General features: G+C 46.4%; 1 protein-coding gene across 1 annotated transcript; it reads left to right on the forward strand.

Moving 5' to 3' along the window:
• Positions 1-13,467: 13,467 nt before the first annotated feature.
• Positions 13,468-16,879, forward strand: LOC120047696 (zinc finger protein 227-like). The gene is made up of 3 exons (XM_038993250.1): positions 13,468-13,676; positions 13,949-14,120; positions 14,240-16,879. The coding sequence occupies exons 1-3, from the start codon at positions 13,650-13,652 to the stop codon at positions 15,700-15,702; spliced, it is 1,662 nt and encodes a 553-aa protein (XP_038849178.1). The 5' UTR covers positions 13,468-13,649; the 3' UTR covers positions 15,703-16,879.
• The last annotated feature ends 127 nt before the right edge of the window (positions 16,880-17,006 follow it).

The following is a 17,006-nucleotide window of genomic DNA, read 5'->3' on the forward strand; positions in this document are numbered from 1 at the left end:
TGGGGCATCAATGATCATGAGGAAGGTGAGGGATCAGCCCAGAACTACACGGCAGGACCTGATCAATGACCTGAAGTGAGCTGGGACCACAGTCTCAAAGAAAACCATTAGTAACACACTACGCCGTCATGGATTCAAATCCTGCAGTGCACGCAAGGTCCCCCTGCTCAAGCCAGCGCATGTCCAGGCCCGTCTGAAGTTTGCCAATGACCATCTGGAAATCCAGAGGAGGAATGGGAGAAGGTCATGTGGTCTGATGAGACAAAAATAGAGCTTTTTGGTCTAAACTCCACTCGCCGTGTTTGGAGGAAGAAGAAGGATGAGTACAACTCCATGAACACCATCCCAACCGTGAAGCATGGAGGTGGAATTATCATTCTTTGGGGATGCTTTTCTGCAAAGGGGACAGGACGACTGCACCGTAAGGGGAGGATGGATGGGGCCATGTATCGCGAGATCTTGGCCAACAACCTCCTTCCCTCAGTAAGAGCATTGAAGATGGGTCGTGGCTGTGTCTTCCAGCATGACAACGACCCGAAACACACAGCCAGGGCAACTAAGGAGTGGCTCCGTAAGAAGCATCTCAAGGTCCTGGAGTGGCCTAGCCAGTCTCCAGACCTGAACCCAATAGAAAATCTTTGGAGGGAGCTGAAAGTCCGTATTGCCCAGCGACAGCCCCGAAACCTGAAGGATCTGGAGAAGGTCTGTATGGAGGAGTGGGCCAAAATCCCTGCTGCAGTGTGTGCAACCCTGGTCAAGAACTACAGGAAACATATGATCTCTGTAATTGCAAACAAAGGTTTCTGTACCAAAGTTAAGTTAAGTTCTGCTTTTCTGATGTATCAAATACTTATGTCATGCAATAAAATGCAAATTAATTATTTAAAAATCATACAATGTGATTTTCTGGATTTTTGTTTTAGATTCCGTCTCTCACAGTTGAAGTGTACCTATGATAAAAATTACAGACCTCTACATGCTTTGTAAGTAGGAAAACCTGCAAAATCGGCAGTGTATCAAATACTTGTTCTCCCCACTGTAGGTGCTCCTTTTGTCCAGGTGGGAAAGGGCAGTGTGGAGTGCAATAGAAATTGCATCATCTGTGGATCTGTTAGGGCGGTATGCAAATTCTAGTGGGTCTAGGATTTCTGGTATTATGGTGTTGATGTGAGCCATGACCTGCCTTTCAAAGCACTACGGGTCGGTAGTCATTTAGGCAGGTTACCTTAGTGTTCTTGGGCACAGGCACTATGGTGTTCTGCTTAAAACATGTTGGTGTTACAGACTCAGACAGGGAGAGGTTGAAAATGTCAGTGAAGACACTTGCCAGTTGGTCAGCGCATGCTCGCAGTACAGGTCCTGGTAATCCATCTGGCCCTTGTGAATGTTGACCTGTTTAGAGGTCTTTCTCACATCGGCTGCAGAGAGTGTGATCACACAGTCTTCTGGAACAGCTGGTGCTATCATGCATGTTTCAGTGTTATTTGCCTCGAAGTGAGCTTAGAAGTAGTTTAGCTCGTCTGGTAGACTCGTGTCACTGGGCAGCTCTCGGCTGTGCTTCCCTTTGTAGTCTGTAATGGTTTCCAAGCACTGCCACATCCGACGAGCGTCAGAGCCGGTGTAGTACGATTCTATCTTAGTCCTGTATTGACGCTTTGCTTGTTTGATGGTTCGTCAGAGGGCATAGCGGGATTTCTTATAAGCTTCCTGGTTAGAGTCCCGCTCCTTGAAAGCGGCAGCTCTAGCCTTTAGCTCAGTGCGGATGTTGCCTGTAATCCATGGCTTTATGTTAGTATTGTGGAGTACTGCAACGTTGTTGATACATCCTCATTTATCTCCTATCACAGCCATTAAACACTGTTTTAAAATCACCATTGGCCTCCTGGTGAAATCCCTGAGCGGTTTCCTTCCTCTCCGGCAACTGAGTTAGTAAGGGCGCCTGTATCTTTGTAGTGACTGGGTGTATTGATACACCATCCAAAATGTAATTATTAACTGCAACATGCTCAAGCTGTCATCACGAGTCACATATCCCTGGGAATTTTTTTTTTTAATCTACTGACTGGTCTTTGTGGTTGGATCTGTGCTTGAAATTCACAACTCGACTGAGGGGCCTTACAGATAGTTGTATGTGTGGGGTACAGAGATGGGGCAGTCTTTTAAAAATCATGTGAGTCCATGCAACTTATTATGTGACATGTTAAGCACATTTTTACTCCTGATCTTGCCATAACAAAAGGGTTGAATACTGATTGACTCAAGTCGTTTCAGATTTTCATTTTTTATTAACTTTTAAACATCTATAAAAACATAATTCCACTTTGACATTATGGGGTACCGTGTGTAGATCAGTGACACAAAATCTAAATGTAATACATTTTTAATTCAGGCTGTAACGTAACAAAATGTGTAAATAGTTGAGGGGTGTGAATGCTTTTTGAAGGCACTGTATACAGTGCATTTGTAAAGCATTCAGACCCCTTGACTTTTTCCACATTTTGTTATCTTACAGCCTTATTCTAACATCGATTTAAATCGTTTTTCCCCTCATCAATCTACACACACTACCCCATAATGACAACGCAAAAACAGTTTTTTATAACCTTTTGCAAATGTATACAAAATTAACTGAATAAGGCTGTAACAAAATGTGGAAAAGTGGAAGGGGTCTGAATACTTTCCGAATGCACTGTATGTATGCTTTTGTAATTATTCAGAACCCTTCCCTTTTTCCACATTTTGTTACAATGCAGCCTTATTCTAAAATGGATTAAGTAAATAAAAATTATCAGCAATCTACACAATACCCCATAATGGCAAAGCCAAAAACAGGTTTGTAGAAATTTTAGCAAATTTATAAATAAAAATGAAATACCTTATTTACATAACTATTCAGACCGTTTGCTATGAGTCTCAATTGAGCTCGGGTGCATTCTCTTTCCATTGATCATCCTTGATGTTTCTACAACGTGATTGGAGTCGACCTGTGGTAAAAAAAATTATTGATTGGACATGATTTGGAAAGGCACACACCTGTCTGTGTCAGGTGCCACAGTTGACAGTGCATGTCAGAGCAAAAACCAAGCCATGAGGTCGAAGGAATTGTACGTAGTGCTCTGAGACAGGATTGTGTCGAGGCACAGATCTGGGGAAGGGTACCAAAAACATTCTGCAGCATTGAAGGTCCCCAAGAACACAGTGGCCTCCATCATTCTGAAATGGAAGAAGTTTGGAACCACCAAGACTCATCCTAGAGCTGGCCGAACTGAGCAATCGAGGGAGACAGGCCTTGGTCAGGGAAGTAACCAAGAACCCGATGGTCACTCTGACAGAGCTCTGGAGTTCTTCTGTGGAGATGGGAGAACCTTCCAGAAGGACAACCATCTCTGCAGCGCTCCATCAATTAGTCCTTTATGGTAGAGTGGTCAGACGGAAGCCACTCCTCAGTAAAAGGCACATGGCAGCCTGCTTGGAGTTTGCCAAAAGGCACCTGAAGACTCACAGACCATGAGAAATATGATTCTCTGGTCTGATAAAACCAAGATTGAACTCTTTGACCTGAACGCCAAGCATCACATCTAGAGGAAACCTGGCACCATTCCTACGATGAAGCATGGTGGTGGCAGCAGCATGCTGTGGGGATGTTTTTCAGCGGCAGGGACTTAGAGAATAGTCAGTATCAAGGGAAAGATGAACGGAGCAAAGTACAGAGCGATCCTGAGTGAAAACCTGCTTCAGGACCTCAGACTGGGGCGAAGATTCACCTTCCAACAGGACAATGACCATAGGCACACAGCCCAGACAATGCAGGAGGGGTTGCGGGACAAGTCTCTGAATGTCCTTGAGTGGCCCAGCCAGAGCCCGGACTTGAACCCGATCGAACATCTCTGGAGAGACCTGAAAATAGCTGTGCAGCATCGCTCCTCATCCAACCTGACAGAGCTTGAGAGGATCTGCAGAGAAGAATGGGAGAAACTCCCCAAATATATGTGTGCAAAGCTTGTAGCGTCATACACAAGAAGACACATGCTGTAATTACTGCCAAAGGTGTTTCAACAAAGTACTGAGTAAAGAGTCTGAATAGTTATGTAATTGTGTTTTAAATGTTTTAAATAAATTAGCAGAAATGTCTAAACCTGTTTTTGCTTTGTCATTATGGGGTGTTGTGCGTGTGTGTAGATTTATATATATTTTTTAATATGAATACTTTCCGAAGAGACTTGTGTGTGTGTGTGTGTGTGTGTGTGTGTGTGTGTGTGTGTGTGTGTGTGTGTGTACACCAACACACAGAGACAGTACCAGTCAAAAGTTTGGACTCACCTCCTCATTCAAGTTTTGTTTTAGCATTTTTACTATTTTCTACATTCTAGAATAATAGTGAAGACATCAAAACTATGAAATAACACATGGAATCATGTAAACTCAGCAAAAAAAGAAACTTCCTCTCACTGTCAACTGTGTTTATTTTCAGCAAACTTAACATGTGTAAATATTTGTATGAACATAACAAGATTCAACAACTGAGACATAAACTGAACAAGTTCCACAGACATGTGACTAACAGAAATTGAATAATGTGTCCCTAAACAAAGGGGGGTGGGTCAAAATCAAAAGTAACAGTCAGTATCTGGTGTGGCCACCAGCTGCATTAAGTACTGCAGTGCATCTCCTCCTCATGGACTGCACCAGATTTGCCAGTTCTTGCTGTGAGATGTTACCCCACTCTTCCACCAAGGCACCTGCAAATTCCCAGACATTTCTGGGGGGAATGGCCCTAGCCCTCACCCTCCGATCCAACAGGTCCCAGACGTGCTCAATGGGATTGAGATATGGACTCTTCGCTGGCCATGGCAAAACACTGACATTCCTGTCTTGCAAAAAAAAAAAAAAACACGACTCGTCAGTGAAGAGCACTTTTTGCCAGTCCTGTCTGGTCCAGCGACGGTGGGTTTGTGTCCATAGGCGACGTTGTTGCCGGTGAGGTTTAGTGAGGACCTGCCTTACAACAGGCCTACAAGCCCTCAGTCCAGCCTCTCTCAGTCTATTGCGGACAGTCTGAGCACTGATGGAGGGATTGTGCGTTCCTGGTGTAACTCGGGCAGTCGTTGTTGCCATCCTGTATCTGTCCTGCAGGTGTGATGTTCGGATGTACCGATCCTGTGCAGGTGTTGTTACACGTGGTCTGCCTCTGTGAGGACAATCAGCTGTCCGTCCTGTCTCCCTGTAGCGCTGTCTTAGGCATCTCACAGTACAGACATTGCAATTTATTGCCCTGGCCACATCTGCAGTCCTCATGCCTCCTTGTGGCATGCCTAAGGCACGTTCACGCAGATGAGCAGGGACCCTGGGCATCTTTTTTTTTGTGTTTTTCAGAGTCAGTAGAAAGGCCTCTTTAGTGTCCTAAGTTTTCATAACTGTGACCTTAATTGCCTACCGTCTGTCTTAACGACCGTTCCATAGGTGCATGTTCATGAATTGTTTATGGTTCATTGAACAAGCATGGGAAACAGTGTGTAAACCCTTTACAATGAAGATATGTGAAGTTATTTTGATTTTTACGAATTATCTTTGAAAGACCGGGTCCTGAAAAAGGGACTTTTCCTTTTTTGCTGAGTTTAGTAACCAAAAAAGTGTTCAACAACTCAAAATATATTTTAGATTATTCAAAGTAGCCACCCTTTACCATGACAGCTTTTCACACCCTTGACATTCTCTCAACCAGCTTCACCTGGAATGCTTTTCCAACAGTCTTGAAGGAGTTCCCACATATGCTGAACACTTGTTTGCTGCTTTTCCTTCACTCTGCAGTCCAACTCATCCCAAACCATCTCAATTGGGTTGAGGTTGGGTGATTGTGGAGGCCAGGTCATCTGATGCAGCACTCCATTACTATCCTTATTGGTCAAATAGCCCTTTCACAGTCTGAAGGTGTGTTGGGTCATTGTCCTGTTGAAAACAAATGATCGTCCCACTAAGCACAAACCAAATGGGATGGCGTATCGCTGCAGAATGCTGTGGTAGCCATGCTGGTTAAGTGTGCCTTGAAATCTAAATAAATCACTGACAGTGTCACCAGCAAAGCACCATCACACCTTCTCCATGCTTCACGGTGGGAACCACACATGCGGAGTTCATCCGTTCACCTACTCTGCGTCTGACAAATTTGGACAGATTTCCACCGGTCTAATGTCCATTGCTCGTGTTTCTTGTCCCAAGCAAGTCTCTTCTTCTTATTGGTGTCCTTTAGTAGTGGTTTCTTTGCAGCAATTCGACCATGAAGGCCTGATTTATACAGTCTCTTCTGAACAGTTGCTGTTGATGTGTCTGCTACTTGAACTCTGTGAAACATTTATTTGGGCTGCAATTTCGGAGGCTGGTAACTCTAATGAACTTATCCTCTGTAGCAGAGGTAACTCTGGGTCTTCCTTTCCTGTGGCGGTCCTCATGAGCCAGTTTCATCACTAATAGCCTACTAACCAAGACTTCGGACCAAACCTTTTTCAATACCTTATTTGCATACCCATTTTCCATTTTATTTATTGGTAGATAAGTTTAACCTTCTTTCCTACCAACACTACCGGCTACCGATGTCATTCTTCTGTGAACTGCTCCATGCCACAACCAGTTGAGAGCTGCTCCATGCCACAACCAGTTGAGAGCTGCTCCATGCCACAACCAGTTGAGAGCTGCTCCATGCCACAACCAGTTGAGAGCTGCTCCATGCCACAACCAGTTGAGAGCTGCTCCATGCCACAACCAGTTGAGAGCTGCTCCATGCCACAACCAGTTGAGAGCTGCGTGCTTTTGCTGCCTGCAGATGATATTCTGCTGAAACTAGACTCTGAGTAGCGTGCATTTGAATATATTCCACATGCTTTGTGATTTGTGTCGGCTACTTTACATGATTTTTTTATTATACTGCTTAATTGTTAAGTCGTACACCTCCACTACATTGCTTTGATACGTATAAGTGGGGATTAAGAAGTGAGGATCGACAATGCCCACTGAAAGAAAAGTGGGTATAGGGTTTATACCTGCGTACAGCCTCCACTACACTACTCGCCCTTTTGTGTTTTACAAAAAGTGCACATGTGCCGGTATTACAGTTGCTGTCCTTTCAGCATCAAAAGCCTGTAACACACTGAAGGTCCAATAGGTTCCCCACTGTGCAAACATGTCTACAATATATATATATATATATATATATATAAAGGCTTTTACAATTTCCCATGGTCTCCCCATACTAATAGTGAGCGTGCAACTTTCCAAACATTTCCCCCACTCTTCCCTAGCAGGCAGTCAAGGAAATTCTGACAAATATTTTTCAACGCAAGTAAAAGTTAGTAATGTTACGAGTAAAGTACGAAGCCCAGGTTTCAATAGGCGATGAGATATTAATGTTTCAAGAAAAAAGGAATGTGTATATATTTGGCCTGGCCAAACTGTTTTATATGCTGACTAAATGGAACTGATAATTATGCGTTTTTTTTACTCCACTGGCCAATTGAGACATGGATTTTCTATGTGTGCCATTGAGGTTGAATAGGCGAGACGACAAAAGATTTAAGTGCCTTTACAACGGGGTAGGTCCCAGGCGCACCGGTTTGTGTCAAGAACTGCAACGCTGCTGAGTTTGTTACGCTCAACAGTATCCCCTGTGTATCAAGAATGGTCCACCACCCAAAGGGCATCCAACCAACTTGACACAACTGTGGGAAGCATTGGATTCAACATGGGCCTGCATCCCATTGGAACCATTTCGACAACTTGTAGAGTCCATGCCCCGACGAATTGAGGCTGTTCTGAGGGCAAAAGGGGTGCAACTCAATATTAATGTTTTGTACACTCTGTATATTGACTACCAGACAATGTTCATATGTCATGACTGTCAGTCAGAGGTGGAACCAAGTCATTATTATTCGTGTTGCAAGTCTCAAGTCACAAGGTCCGATTCTCAAGTTGAGTCCCATGTAGAACGGGTTGGGTCCAGTCCAAGTCGTGCGTTCTAAGAGCTAGTCGAGTCGCACGTCAAGATAAAAAAAATCTATGCATGCAATGACTTGTTCAACTACAAGTCTTTGTCTATTTCTTGAGGCTACCAGACAGCCCTGTTCATTATTTTGTCTCTAACATATTTTGATTATGTAATTATTAATTTGAACAACAAATTCCAAATGCAAGTAAATTATTAATTTCAAGCAATTTTGACATACCAAGAGACCAGTAGGCCTATGTTAGTTGCTTGAAGCCCCATTGCTGGTGAGCTTGCAAAGTAAACAGTTAATATTCTTGATCACCAAACATTTTTGGAGCTGCATGTTTGCTCTGCATCCGATCCTATAGCTAGCTGTACAGCATGTGACTCCAGTCCACACCTCTGCATCCGATCCTATAGCTAGCTGTACAGCATGTGACTCCAGTCCACACCTCTGCATCCGATCCTATAGCTAGCTGTACAGCATGTGACTCCAGTCCACACCTCTGCATCCGATCCTATATCTAGCTGTACAGCATGTGACTCCAGTCCACACCTCTGCTATCAATGTCAAGAAGCTTGTATTAATCTTCCATTTGGCATGTCTCTTGATGTAATGACATGACAACTGCGTCTGAGTTCTTTGCAACCCTTCCCCCGTTCTTTGTTTCATGCTGGCTGAAGACCTAGCTAGCCAGCTACTAGCTAACACAAGACACAGAAGAAAGCAGAAACCTCTAAGTATCTTTGCCTTAGATGAATAGGGGAAACCTCTAATTGCACTGTCAGCAAATACAGTATAGTCAAATTTTGGCACCAGTAGAGTAGTTACCTAGCTATGTAAACCACGCCCCTCTGCGAACACCCTTCTGCAATTGTTGGTTACAAGGCGGTACTTATTTAAACGAGGTAAGAGAATATGACAATACCATTGGTGTATTCAAATTTTTGATTTTGTGATGTCACAAATGCCCTTAATATTCCCACCTCTTGAATCCTGGTGTTTGACATTGGGGAGGGGACCAGTAATTTTATGATCAAACTTTTATCAATGAAGAAGCAACAGTCATTCTTAATACTTTAGGTATCCTAGTTTGATCTGGTTTCATCCAAATATCATACATTTCCTGAAAACGTTTTGACTGTGCTGGACCTTTAACCTCCTTCCCCCTCTGCCTTTCAGAAGCAGAGCCTGGAGGTTCAGGCGAACACCGCTGTAGCGTCTGTGACCTCGTCCTTTCCTCCAGCTTCCAGCTCCAGGAGCACATGAACCTGCACACAGGGGCACGCCCCTACTGCTGTGCCGAGTGTGGCAAGCGCTTCTGTCAGCTGGCCAATTACCGCTCCCACCTGCGGACGCACGCCCAGCCCCAGACCTCAGTCCCACCCGTACAGCTCCGCTGCCGTGTTTGCCTGAAGGGCTTCGATTCTGAGCAGGGTTTGAAGGACCATCTAGCCAAGTCCCACTTTGAGAAGGAGTTCTATGAGTGTGACGCATGCAAGCGCATCTTCACCTGCCTGACCAAGTGTGAGGAGCACCTGGAGGAGCACAAGCGCGAGCTGGCGGACCACGTGTGTCTGCAGTGCTGCCGCCGCTTCCGCCTGCGCCGCTCTCTCCGCCGCCACAAGGAGCGGGGCTGTGTCCGCAGCTATCGCTGCACCGACTGCCCCATGAACTTCAGCCGCAAGAATGCCCTCCTCAAGCACAGCTTCTCCCACCTGGGCCTGCTGCCTTACACCTGCATCCAGTGCCGCGCACATTTCCGCCTGGCCAGGCTCTATCGTAAGCACGAGTGTGAGCCGGAGCGGCTCCACTGCGTGGCATGCCTGGGCGTCTTCCAGAGCCACAACGACTTCCAGAGGCACAAGAGGGAGACGGGCTGCTGGGGCCAGCAGGGGACCAAGGGGGATGAGATCCGCTGTATGGAGTGTGGCCAGGCCTTCTCCACGGCTGACGAGCTGAAGAATCACGCCGGGGCCCACCAGAGGGTGATGACCTGCTCCGAGTGCGGCAAGGGCTTCCGCTCGGCCTTGATGCTGATGTCACACATGGGGGGCCACGCAGGGTCGAGGCCCTGTCTGTGTAAGAACTGTGGCCTGGGCTTCCCTCACCAGCAGGGTTACGAGAGCCACCTCAAGGACTGTGGACGCAAACCCCCTCCTGTGGTGAGTATGGGTTACCTCCCTAAGGACTGTTGCAATACACTGATATATGTTTGTCACTATATATGGCTCTTTGGAATAAAAGTATTTTCATATTATTTTAGTTTAAGTTGGATTGGATAGAGAAGGGTACAAGTAGCTCTCTGTTCACTGTTGTAACTCTCTCTTTGTGCAGATGGCTCCAAAGAAACCACGGAAGGACCCCCCTGCTGCTCCTTCCAAACCCCTACCCCACCTCGCTCCAAGGCATCTCCCTGCTCCTGTGAAGAAACCAGAGAGACAAGTGTCAGCACCACTTCCTACTTTGATGAGAATGCCAGGCTCTGCCCCTGCCAGAGTCACTATGGGAGTCCATAACACCACTACTGTCCGCGTGGTGAGCCCTGACCAACCCACCAAGGGCCTGTGGAAGCTCAGCCTGGACAAACAGCCTCCTCCTGGGGTGTCCTTGGTCATGTTTGTCCCTGCCAACACCCCTCTGGCCTCTGGCCTCTCTGGCCCATCCTCCACCCCCCAGCTTCCAGCCCTCTCAGGCACCCAGCCCCAGTGGAAGGTACTCAACCCAGCACCAAATCCAGGGGCCCCTCCTCCGGTGCTGTGCCAGTCCAGGTTCACCTCTGAGCCGGGTCTGAGCCTCATTGCAGGCGCAAACCGGCGCTACTCCTCTGATGCCCCGCTGGATCTGGCTTTAAAGACAGTTGACTACGAACAGGAGCCTGCTAATATACTACCTCTTGATCTGTCTAACAAGTCGACTTGCTCCACTCCTCCTGCTAACCTTGTAGTCAAGACTGAACCGAGAGACCCTGGGTTTGCAGAGGAGACTGAGGAAGAAGTATTCACAAGTTTAACAGGTGATAAAAAGGGGATAGTCTTTCAGAGTAAGAGGGAGCCAGGGGAGGATTCTAAAATGGAGGCTATGGCTCAGAATGGGGGAAATGGAGAAGGGAGTGGAGATGAAGACAGGCAAAATGACAGCAGAGATGATGGAACAGCTCAGTCTCAAATGAAGAAGGCAACAAAGCCGGGAGTCCCGTCAACACCACAGCTCCTGACCGTCAAACAGAAGAACACTGCCAAAGTGGATCCAGTGAATCAGCTGAAAATCGAGTCAGTCAGCTCTTTGCACTCCAAAATGCTTCGGGGCTTAGTCCAGATAAAGCAGGAACCACTGTTTCTAGAGGCTGACAGTGGAACACAGAGCTCAGACTTCTGTTCGTACAGCCCGCTGACAGCATTGAAGAGGAAGATTGAGCCAGATGTGGGGCTGGACTTGAGATGGGATGGGGGCACCCCAGGCTGTGTGCTCGACTTGAGGTTGAATGGAGGGAACCCAGCCAGTTGTGATTTGGCGGAGAAAGCAGATGAGAGGAACATGGAAGGAGACTGTGTAGAGGAGGAGCTAGAGGGTGGCGAGAAGGATGGAGCAACAGAGGAAAGGAAAGCAGATGAGGGTGGATCGGAGGAGAGGAAAGAGCAGAAGGATGGATCGGAGGAGAAGGATGGATCGGAGGAGAAGGATGGAACGGAGGAGAGGAAAGAGGAGAAGGATGGAACGGAGGAGAGGAAAGGGGAGGAGGAGAGGAAGGAGGAGAAGGATGGAATGGAGGAGAGGAAAAAGGAGAAGGCTGGATCGGAGGAGAAGGATGGAACGGAGGAGAGGAAAGAGAAGGATGGAATGGAGGAGAAGGATGGAACGGAGGAGAGGAAAGGGGAGGAGGATGGAACGGAGGAGACGAAAGAGAAGGATGGAACGGAGGAGAGGAAAGGGGAGGAGGATGGAACGGAGGAGACGAAAGAGAAGGATGGAACGGAGGAGAGGAAAGGGGAGGAGGATGGAACGGAGGAGAGGGAAGAGAAGGATGGAACGGAGGAGAGGAAAGGGGAGGAGGATGGAACGGAGAAGTCTGACACACCTGTTGATGAACCCACAGCCCATAACCCAGAGACACAGCTCCCCTCCTCTCCCATCCCCTCTCCTCCCACCTCACCACCATGTAAAAGACGAAGGTCACTAAGGACAAGGGAAAAGCCTAGAGCCCTACACGACTGTTTATTATAAGGGCAGTACTTTACAGAGTGAAAAGTAAGATTGCTGACAACAATGTTAATTAGGCTGCTTTTTAATGGCCCGAGGAACAGAGGACAATATAACCAAGCCTAATGTAAAACAATTCATACTAGGCTTGTTATTAAATCATAATAGCAACACATTTAGTGAATTAGTGGTGATTTTGATAAACCATGCCTCTACATTAATTTGCCCTTGGGATTTGGTTGTTTTCCTGTATTTCAATGATTTTTTTTGTTAGCTATTGAAGACTTGCAATGTCTATGTTTAATGTACCTGCTAGTGCTTACTGAGCGAGCTAACAATCCTTGTTGTTAGCTGCTTACTGTGTGGCAAGAGATTGAGATTAGGGTAAATAGTGGCTATTGTTTTCTATATTACAGTAGTTGCGTATGCTGGCAATAGGATCATGCACTTCTTCCAGTGTTACCGCACACATTTCCAAACACTCCATATCTATTTGACTATACCAATATAACTTATTTGTTTTTTTTGTTATAGGTTGTCTAGTTAGTCTTCAATTGAATGTCCTTGTAATTTTTGTAGTTTCTATTTTATATAAGCTGCTGTATGGGACTTCAGTCGCCAAGGTTTCTTATTCAGGTACTGATGGAGAATGTTTGGGAGCCAGGATTTAATGTACTGTCAACTTTCTGAGAAATGTTTCTCAACAGCTCGGTTTTTGTTTGATTTTAGTTCCATAATGGGTAAAATATGCAAGATGTATGTGCTGTCCAATTTATAATGTTAAATTGACTTGTATATCTTTTTCTATCACGTTGAATGTCTTACCCCAACTTCAACTGAATGGTTACAGTGTTTTGTAGAGTTTCAAACATTCTGTTCTGAAATTATGATCTTAAAGGATACAAATAAAGATCAACGTATCGGAATGGTATGGAGGGGTTTTCTTGGAAAGCCTTCCTTCATTGACCTATACAGAACACTCTTACTTGAGTGCTGGAGAGGAAGTGGGGAAGGCACTATGGTAAGTGTATCTAATTGTAAACACTGATATAAATCTTAATATAACATAACCTAACATTTAACCAAAGCGTTGTAATTCCAGTGTTGCATTTTGAAATGTTAATAAATTATTAACTCTGCTAGGTAGGTCTATAATTATATAGGCCTACCTCCTCGAGACAGTTGGATAGTGCTAATGCGCGCAGTACAGAGCTCGGTTGAAGAAAAGACTACAAATATTGTCACATGGTAAGAAAGCCCGGAAATAATTTGTCAAATCCGGCGCAGATAACACAAGTAGGGAAATGTGGCGGGCGTAAGAACACACAACAGCTTGCAATAGATATCCCTTTCAGTGTCGATCGGAAGACGGTTGGGTTACGTAGCTCAAATTCCTTTCTCTTGCTTCGAGGAATGTAGGCTGATGAAACGGAACAGACGGCAAAAACTTCGTATAACTACACATTATTCTACATGGACAAAGACAAGTTCGCTGTGAGCGTAAGTATATAGGCCTGTCAATAAAATGCACATTTTGAAGAAGTGAGAATATGATTGTGTAGCCTATTTGTATCCATAATAAAAAAAATACCAAAAAGCAGTCTTGGATTTAAAAAAAAAAAATATATATATAATACAGTTTAAATATTTGTAAAACTGATAATTGTTGCTAATGTATATGTAAGTCACAAATTAAATATGTTGTAGTATAAGCAATCTCATTGCTATTTACAATTGACACCTATCCTCCCTCTTCATTTCCCCCCACCCAGCATGACCCAGGCTCCTGGTTGGAGATGCACCAGTTCATTGGAGACCTGATGGTCTCTGGGGGGGCTCTGGGGCTAAAAGACGCCCCACCAGCAGCCCCAGGCTCAGCCCAGCCCAGACAGGCCCAGGCAGAGAGCATTAGAGAGGCCAGAGACGGAGACGTCAGTGGACAAGGTCAGTGGAGAACATAATAAGAAAGGACAGGGAATACTAAGGAAACGTAGGTAACGGCTTGTCTGGCATTATAATACATGTATTTTCTTGCTTTTGTCTTTTCCCCCACTTGTACACAGCTCAGCACCATACCTGCACTTGCCCTGGCTGCCCCTACTCTTCCTCCTTCCAGACCATAAAGCCCAGAGGCACTGTGTCCTCACAGCCCGAGCCCAGCAGCACCTACAGCCCAGAGCTCAGTCAGCCCCAGAGTCAGGACAAGGAGACCAGCACCCAGAGCCCCAGCCCAGCCCCTACCACTCCCACTAACCAGGGTACTTCTTCACCAAGCCCCCTGCCCCAAATCCCCACCTTCCCTTGTTTCTGCTGCCGCCGGGGCTTCCAGACCTGCACCCAGCTACTGCACCACCATCAGGGGGCAGCAGACTTTCCATTCTCCCAGACGCACACCCACTACCACCACCACTGCCCACTTACCACCTGCCTGCCCCTCCACCACTCCCACCCTGGCCTGGCCCCTGGCACCTTCCCCTGCCTGTCCTGCCAGCATTCCTTCCCCTCCTGCTCCCATCTCCTCCGCCACCAGCAGGTACACAAACCCCCCCAGAACCATGTTGGAGGGGTGACCACAGTGTCCCCCACCCTACACCCATGCATGCACTGTACAGCCTCCTTCCCCCGACCCTCTCAGCTGCTACAGCACCAGCGCACCCAGCATGCTCACAAGGCTGGTGGCTTCCTGTGCACTGAGTGCGGGCGCGCCTTCAACTCCCACTCCAACCTCCGCATCCACCTCAATGTACACACCGGCGCCCGGCCCTACTCATGCCCTGACTGCGGCAAGAGCTTCAGCCAGTCAGGAGCGTTAAAGATCCACCGGCGCATTCACACTGGGGAGAGACCCTATGCCTGCGCCTACTGTGGGAGGGGCTTCCCCCACCTGGCCGGGGTCCGGGCCCACCAAAGGACCCACACAGGTGAGAAGCCCTACCGCTGCACCCAGTGTGGGAAGTGCTTCACTCAGTCGGGGGCACTGAAGATCCACACAAGGATCCACACCGGGGAACGGCCGTTTGTGTGCAGCCTCTGTGGGAAGGGCTTCTCCAATCGCTCCGGCATCCGCTTCCACCAGCGCACTGTCCATGGGATGGTGTCAGATATGGGAGGGGGTGGAGGAGCCGGTGGGTCCCATAGGGGGAGACAGAGTCTAGACAGCTCAGCTGCTGTGGGACGCCCCAGTGCCAATCCAAACAGGTTACGCAACAACCCCCATACTGACGTGAGCTCCAGCATTACTCCTGCCCCGACCAAAATCCTTTCCCCTGGGTCTCTCCGTGCTCCTCCAGGGTCAGGTCTGACTGTAACCTCAGACAAAGAGTTCCAGTCTAGCGGTGTGAAGATCCCCTCCGGAAGAGCAGAACCAGACAGTAGCAGGGAAGGGAGGGCTCAGCTGTACACCTGTGAGGACTGTGGGCTGCGTTTTGGGGACGCTCCCTGCAGAAACAGACACCAAACTCTGGTGCACTACTCTACAGAAGGGGTAGAGGAGGATGACCTGTGGGACACTGAGGGGGAGGGGTGAGAGGGAGAGATGGAAGCTTGATGCAGTAGATTGTTGGATCAAAGGCTAAGGGAGAGGTGGGAACATGGAGAGGTGAGAAGAGGCTGAAAGCTTGAGACTCATCGAGGAGGAAAATGTGTAAAGGCATGTTGGTGAAGGGAGGTGAGAAGACAAAGTGAAAAATTAAGTGTCTATCAATGGGATCTATGACATATTTCAGATTGAATTTCCACTTTAAAAGATGCACTCCAGGCCTAAGGAAGTCTTTTGCGATAGTGTTCACATTTTGCGAGTCCAATTTTCTCTTTGTCAAAAGCCAAATACCATGATTAGACTACTAAAGATGATATTTGAGAGCTTTGGATTATTTTTTATTTATTTTACTGGTTTGGCAAAATCCACAGATAACATCATCTCAAATGTATGACACTGTAAGACATTGTCCCATAGAGCGGCGCACAATTGGCCCAGCGTCGTCCGGGTTAGGGGAGGGTTTGGGCGGGGTAGGCCGTAAATTAGAATTTGTTCTTAATTGACTTGCCTAGTTAAATAAAGGTTAAATAATACATAAAAAGTAAGTTCAGAAGTGAGGATATGTTGTATTTAGCATCATTATGTAATATATATTTTGTAATGATAGAAACTGATATTGTATGTCTATAGGCCCGTATATACTTGTGTATATCAGTTTATCTATTTTGCTCATTGTGCCTTTGATCTCAGATTAGATCATTCTAGTACATAAAAAAATTATATTTTTGCATAAACCACACTGTACTAAACTTCATGACAACTGATATGTTAGTGGTTTAGTGATTTTATTGAGGATCAATATCTTCACTGTTGGAAGATGAGCTCTTATACAAAGTATTTTTTAATCAGGATCATTTCTCAGAGACACATGGTTTGTTGACCTGTTTTCTATTGCTTCAGATCTCCACCTAGTGGTCATTTAGAAGCATAGCAGCAGAAACACAGGCTCTGAAACTAGTCTGTCTCGGCTACAGGTGTCAATCATTCCATGGGGGTCCGAGTGTCTTCAGGTTTTAGCTGCTCCCTTGTCCTTGATTTATGAATTGCTGTCACTAATTATTAAGGAACTCCCCACACATGGTTGTCTTGGGCTTAATTGAAAGGAAAAAACAAAAACCTGTAGACACTAGGCCCTCCATGGAATGAGTTTGACACCCCTTCTCTAGATCAGTGGTTCCCAACCAGTGGTACTAGGACCCCTGGGGGTACTTGAGAAGACTCATGAGACCATAGGCCTACTGGTAAAATGCACATGAGGGGGGTACTTCAGCCGTGGAGGCTGCTGAGGGGAG

The sequence above is a fragment of the Salvelinus namaycush genome, chromosome 5 (assembly GCF_016432855.1).
Source record: "Salvelinus namaycush isolate Seneca chromosome 5, SaNama_1.0, whole genome shotgun sequence".
In the NCBI taxonomy this organism is placed as follows: Eukaryota; Metazoa; Chordata; class Actinopteri; order Salmoniformes; family Salmonidae; genus Salvelinus; species Salvelinus namaycush.

Coding starts and splice junctions, on each gene's coding strand:
- LOC120047696 (XM_038993250.1), top strand. CDS start 13,650: ATGGACAAAGACAAGTTCGCTGTGAGC. Junction 13,677..13,948: donor AAGACAAGTTCGCTGTGAGC/GTAAGTATATAG, acceptor CCCCCCACCCAG/CATGACCCAGGCTCCTGGTT. Junction 14,121..14,239: donor CGGAGACGTCAGTGGACAAG/GTCAGTGGAGAA, acceptor ACTTGTACACAG/CTCAGCACCATACCTGCACT.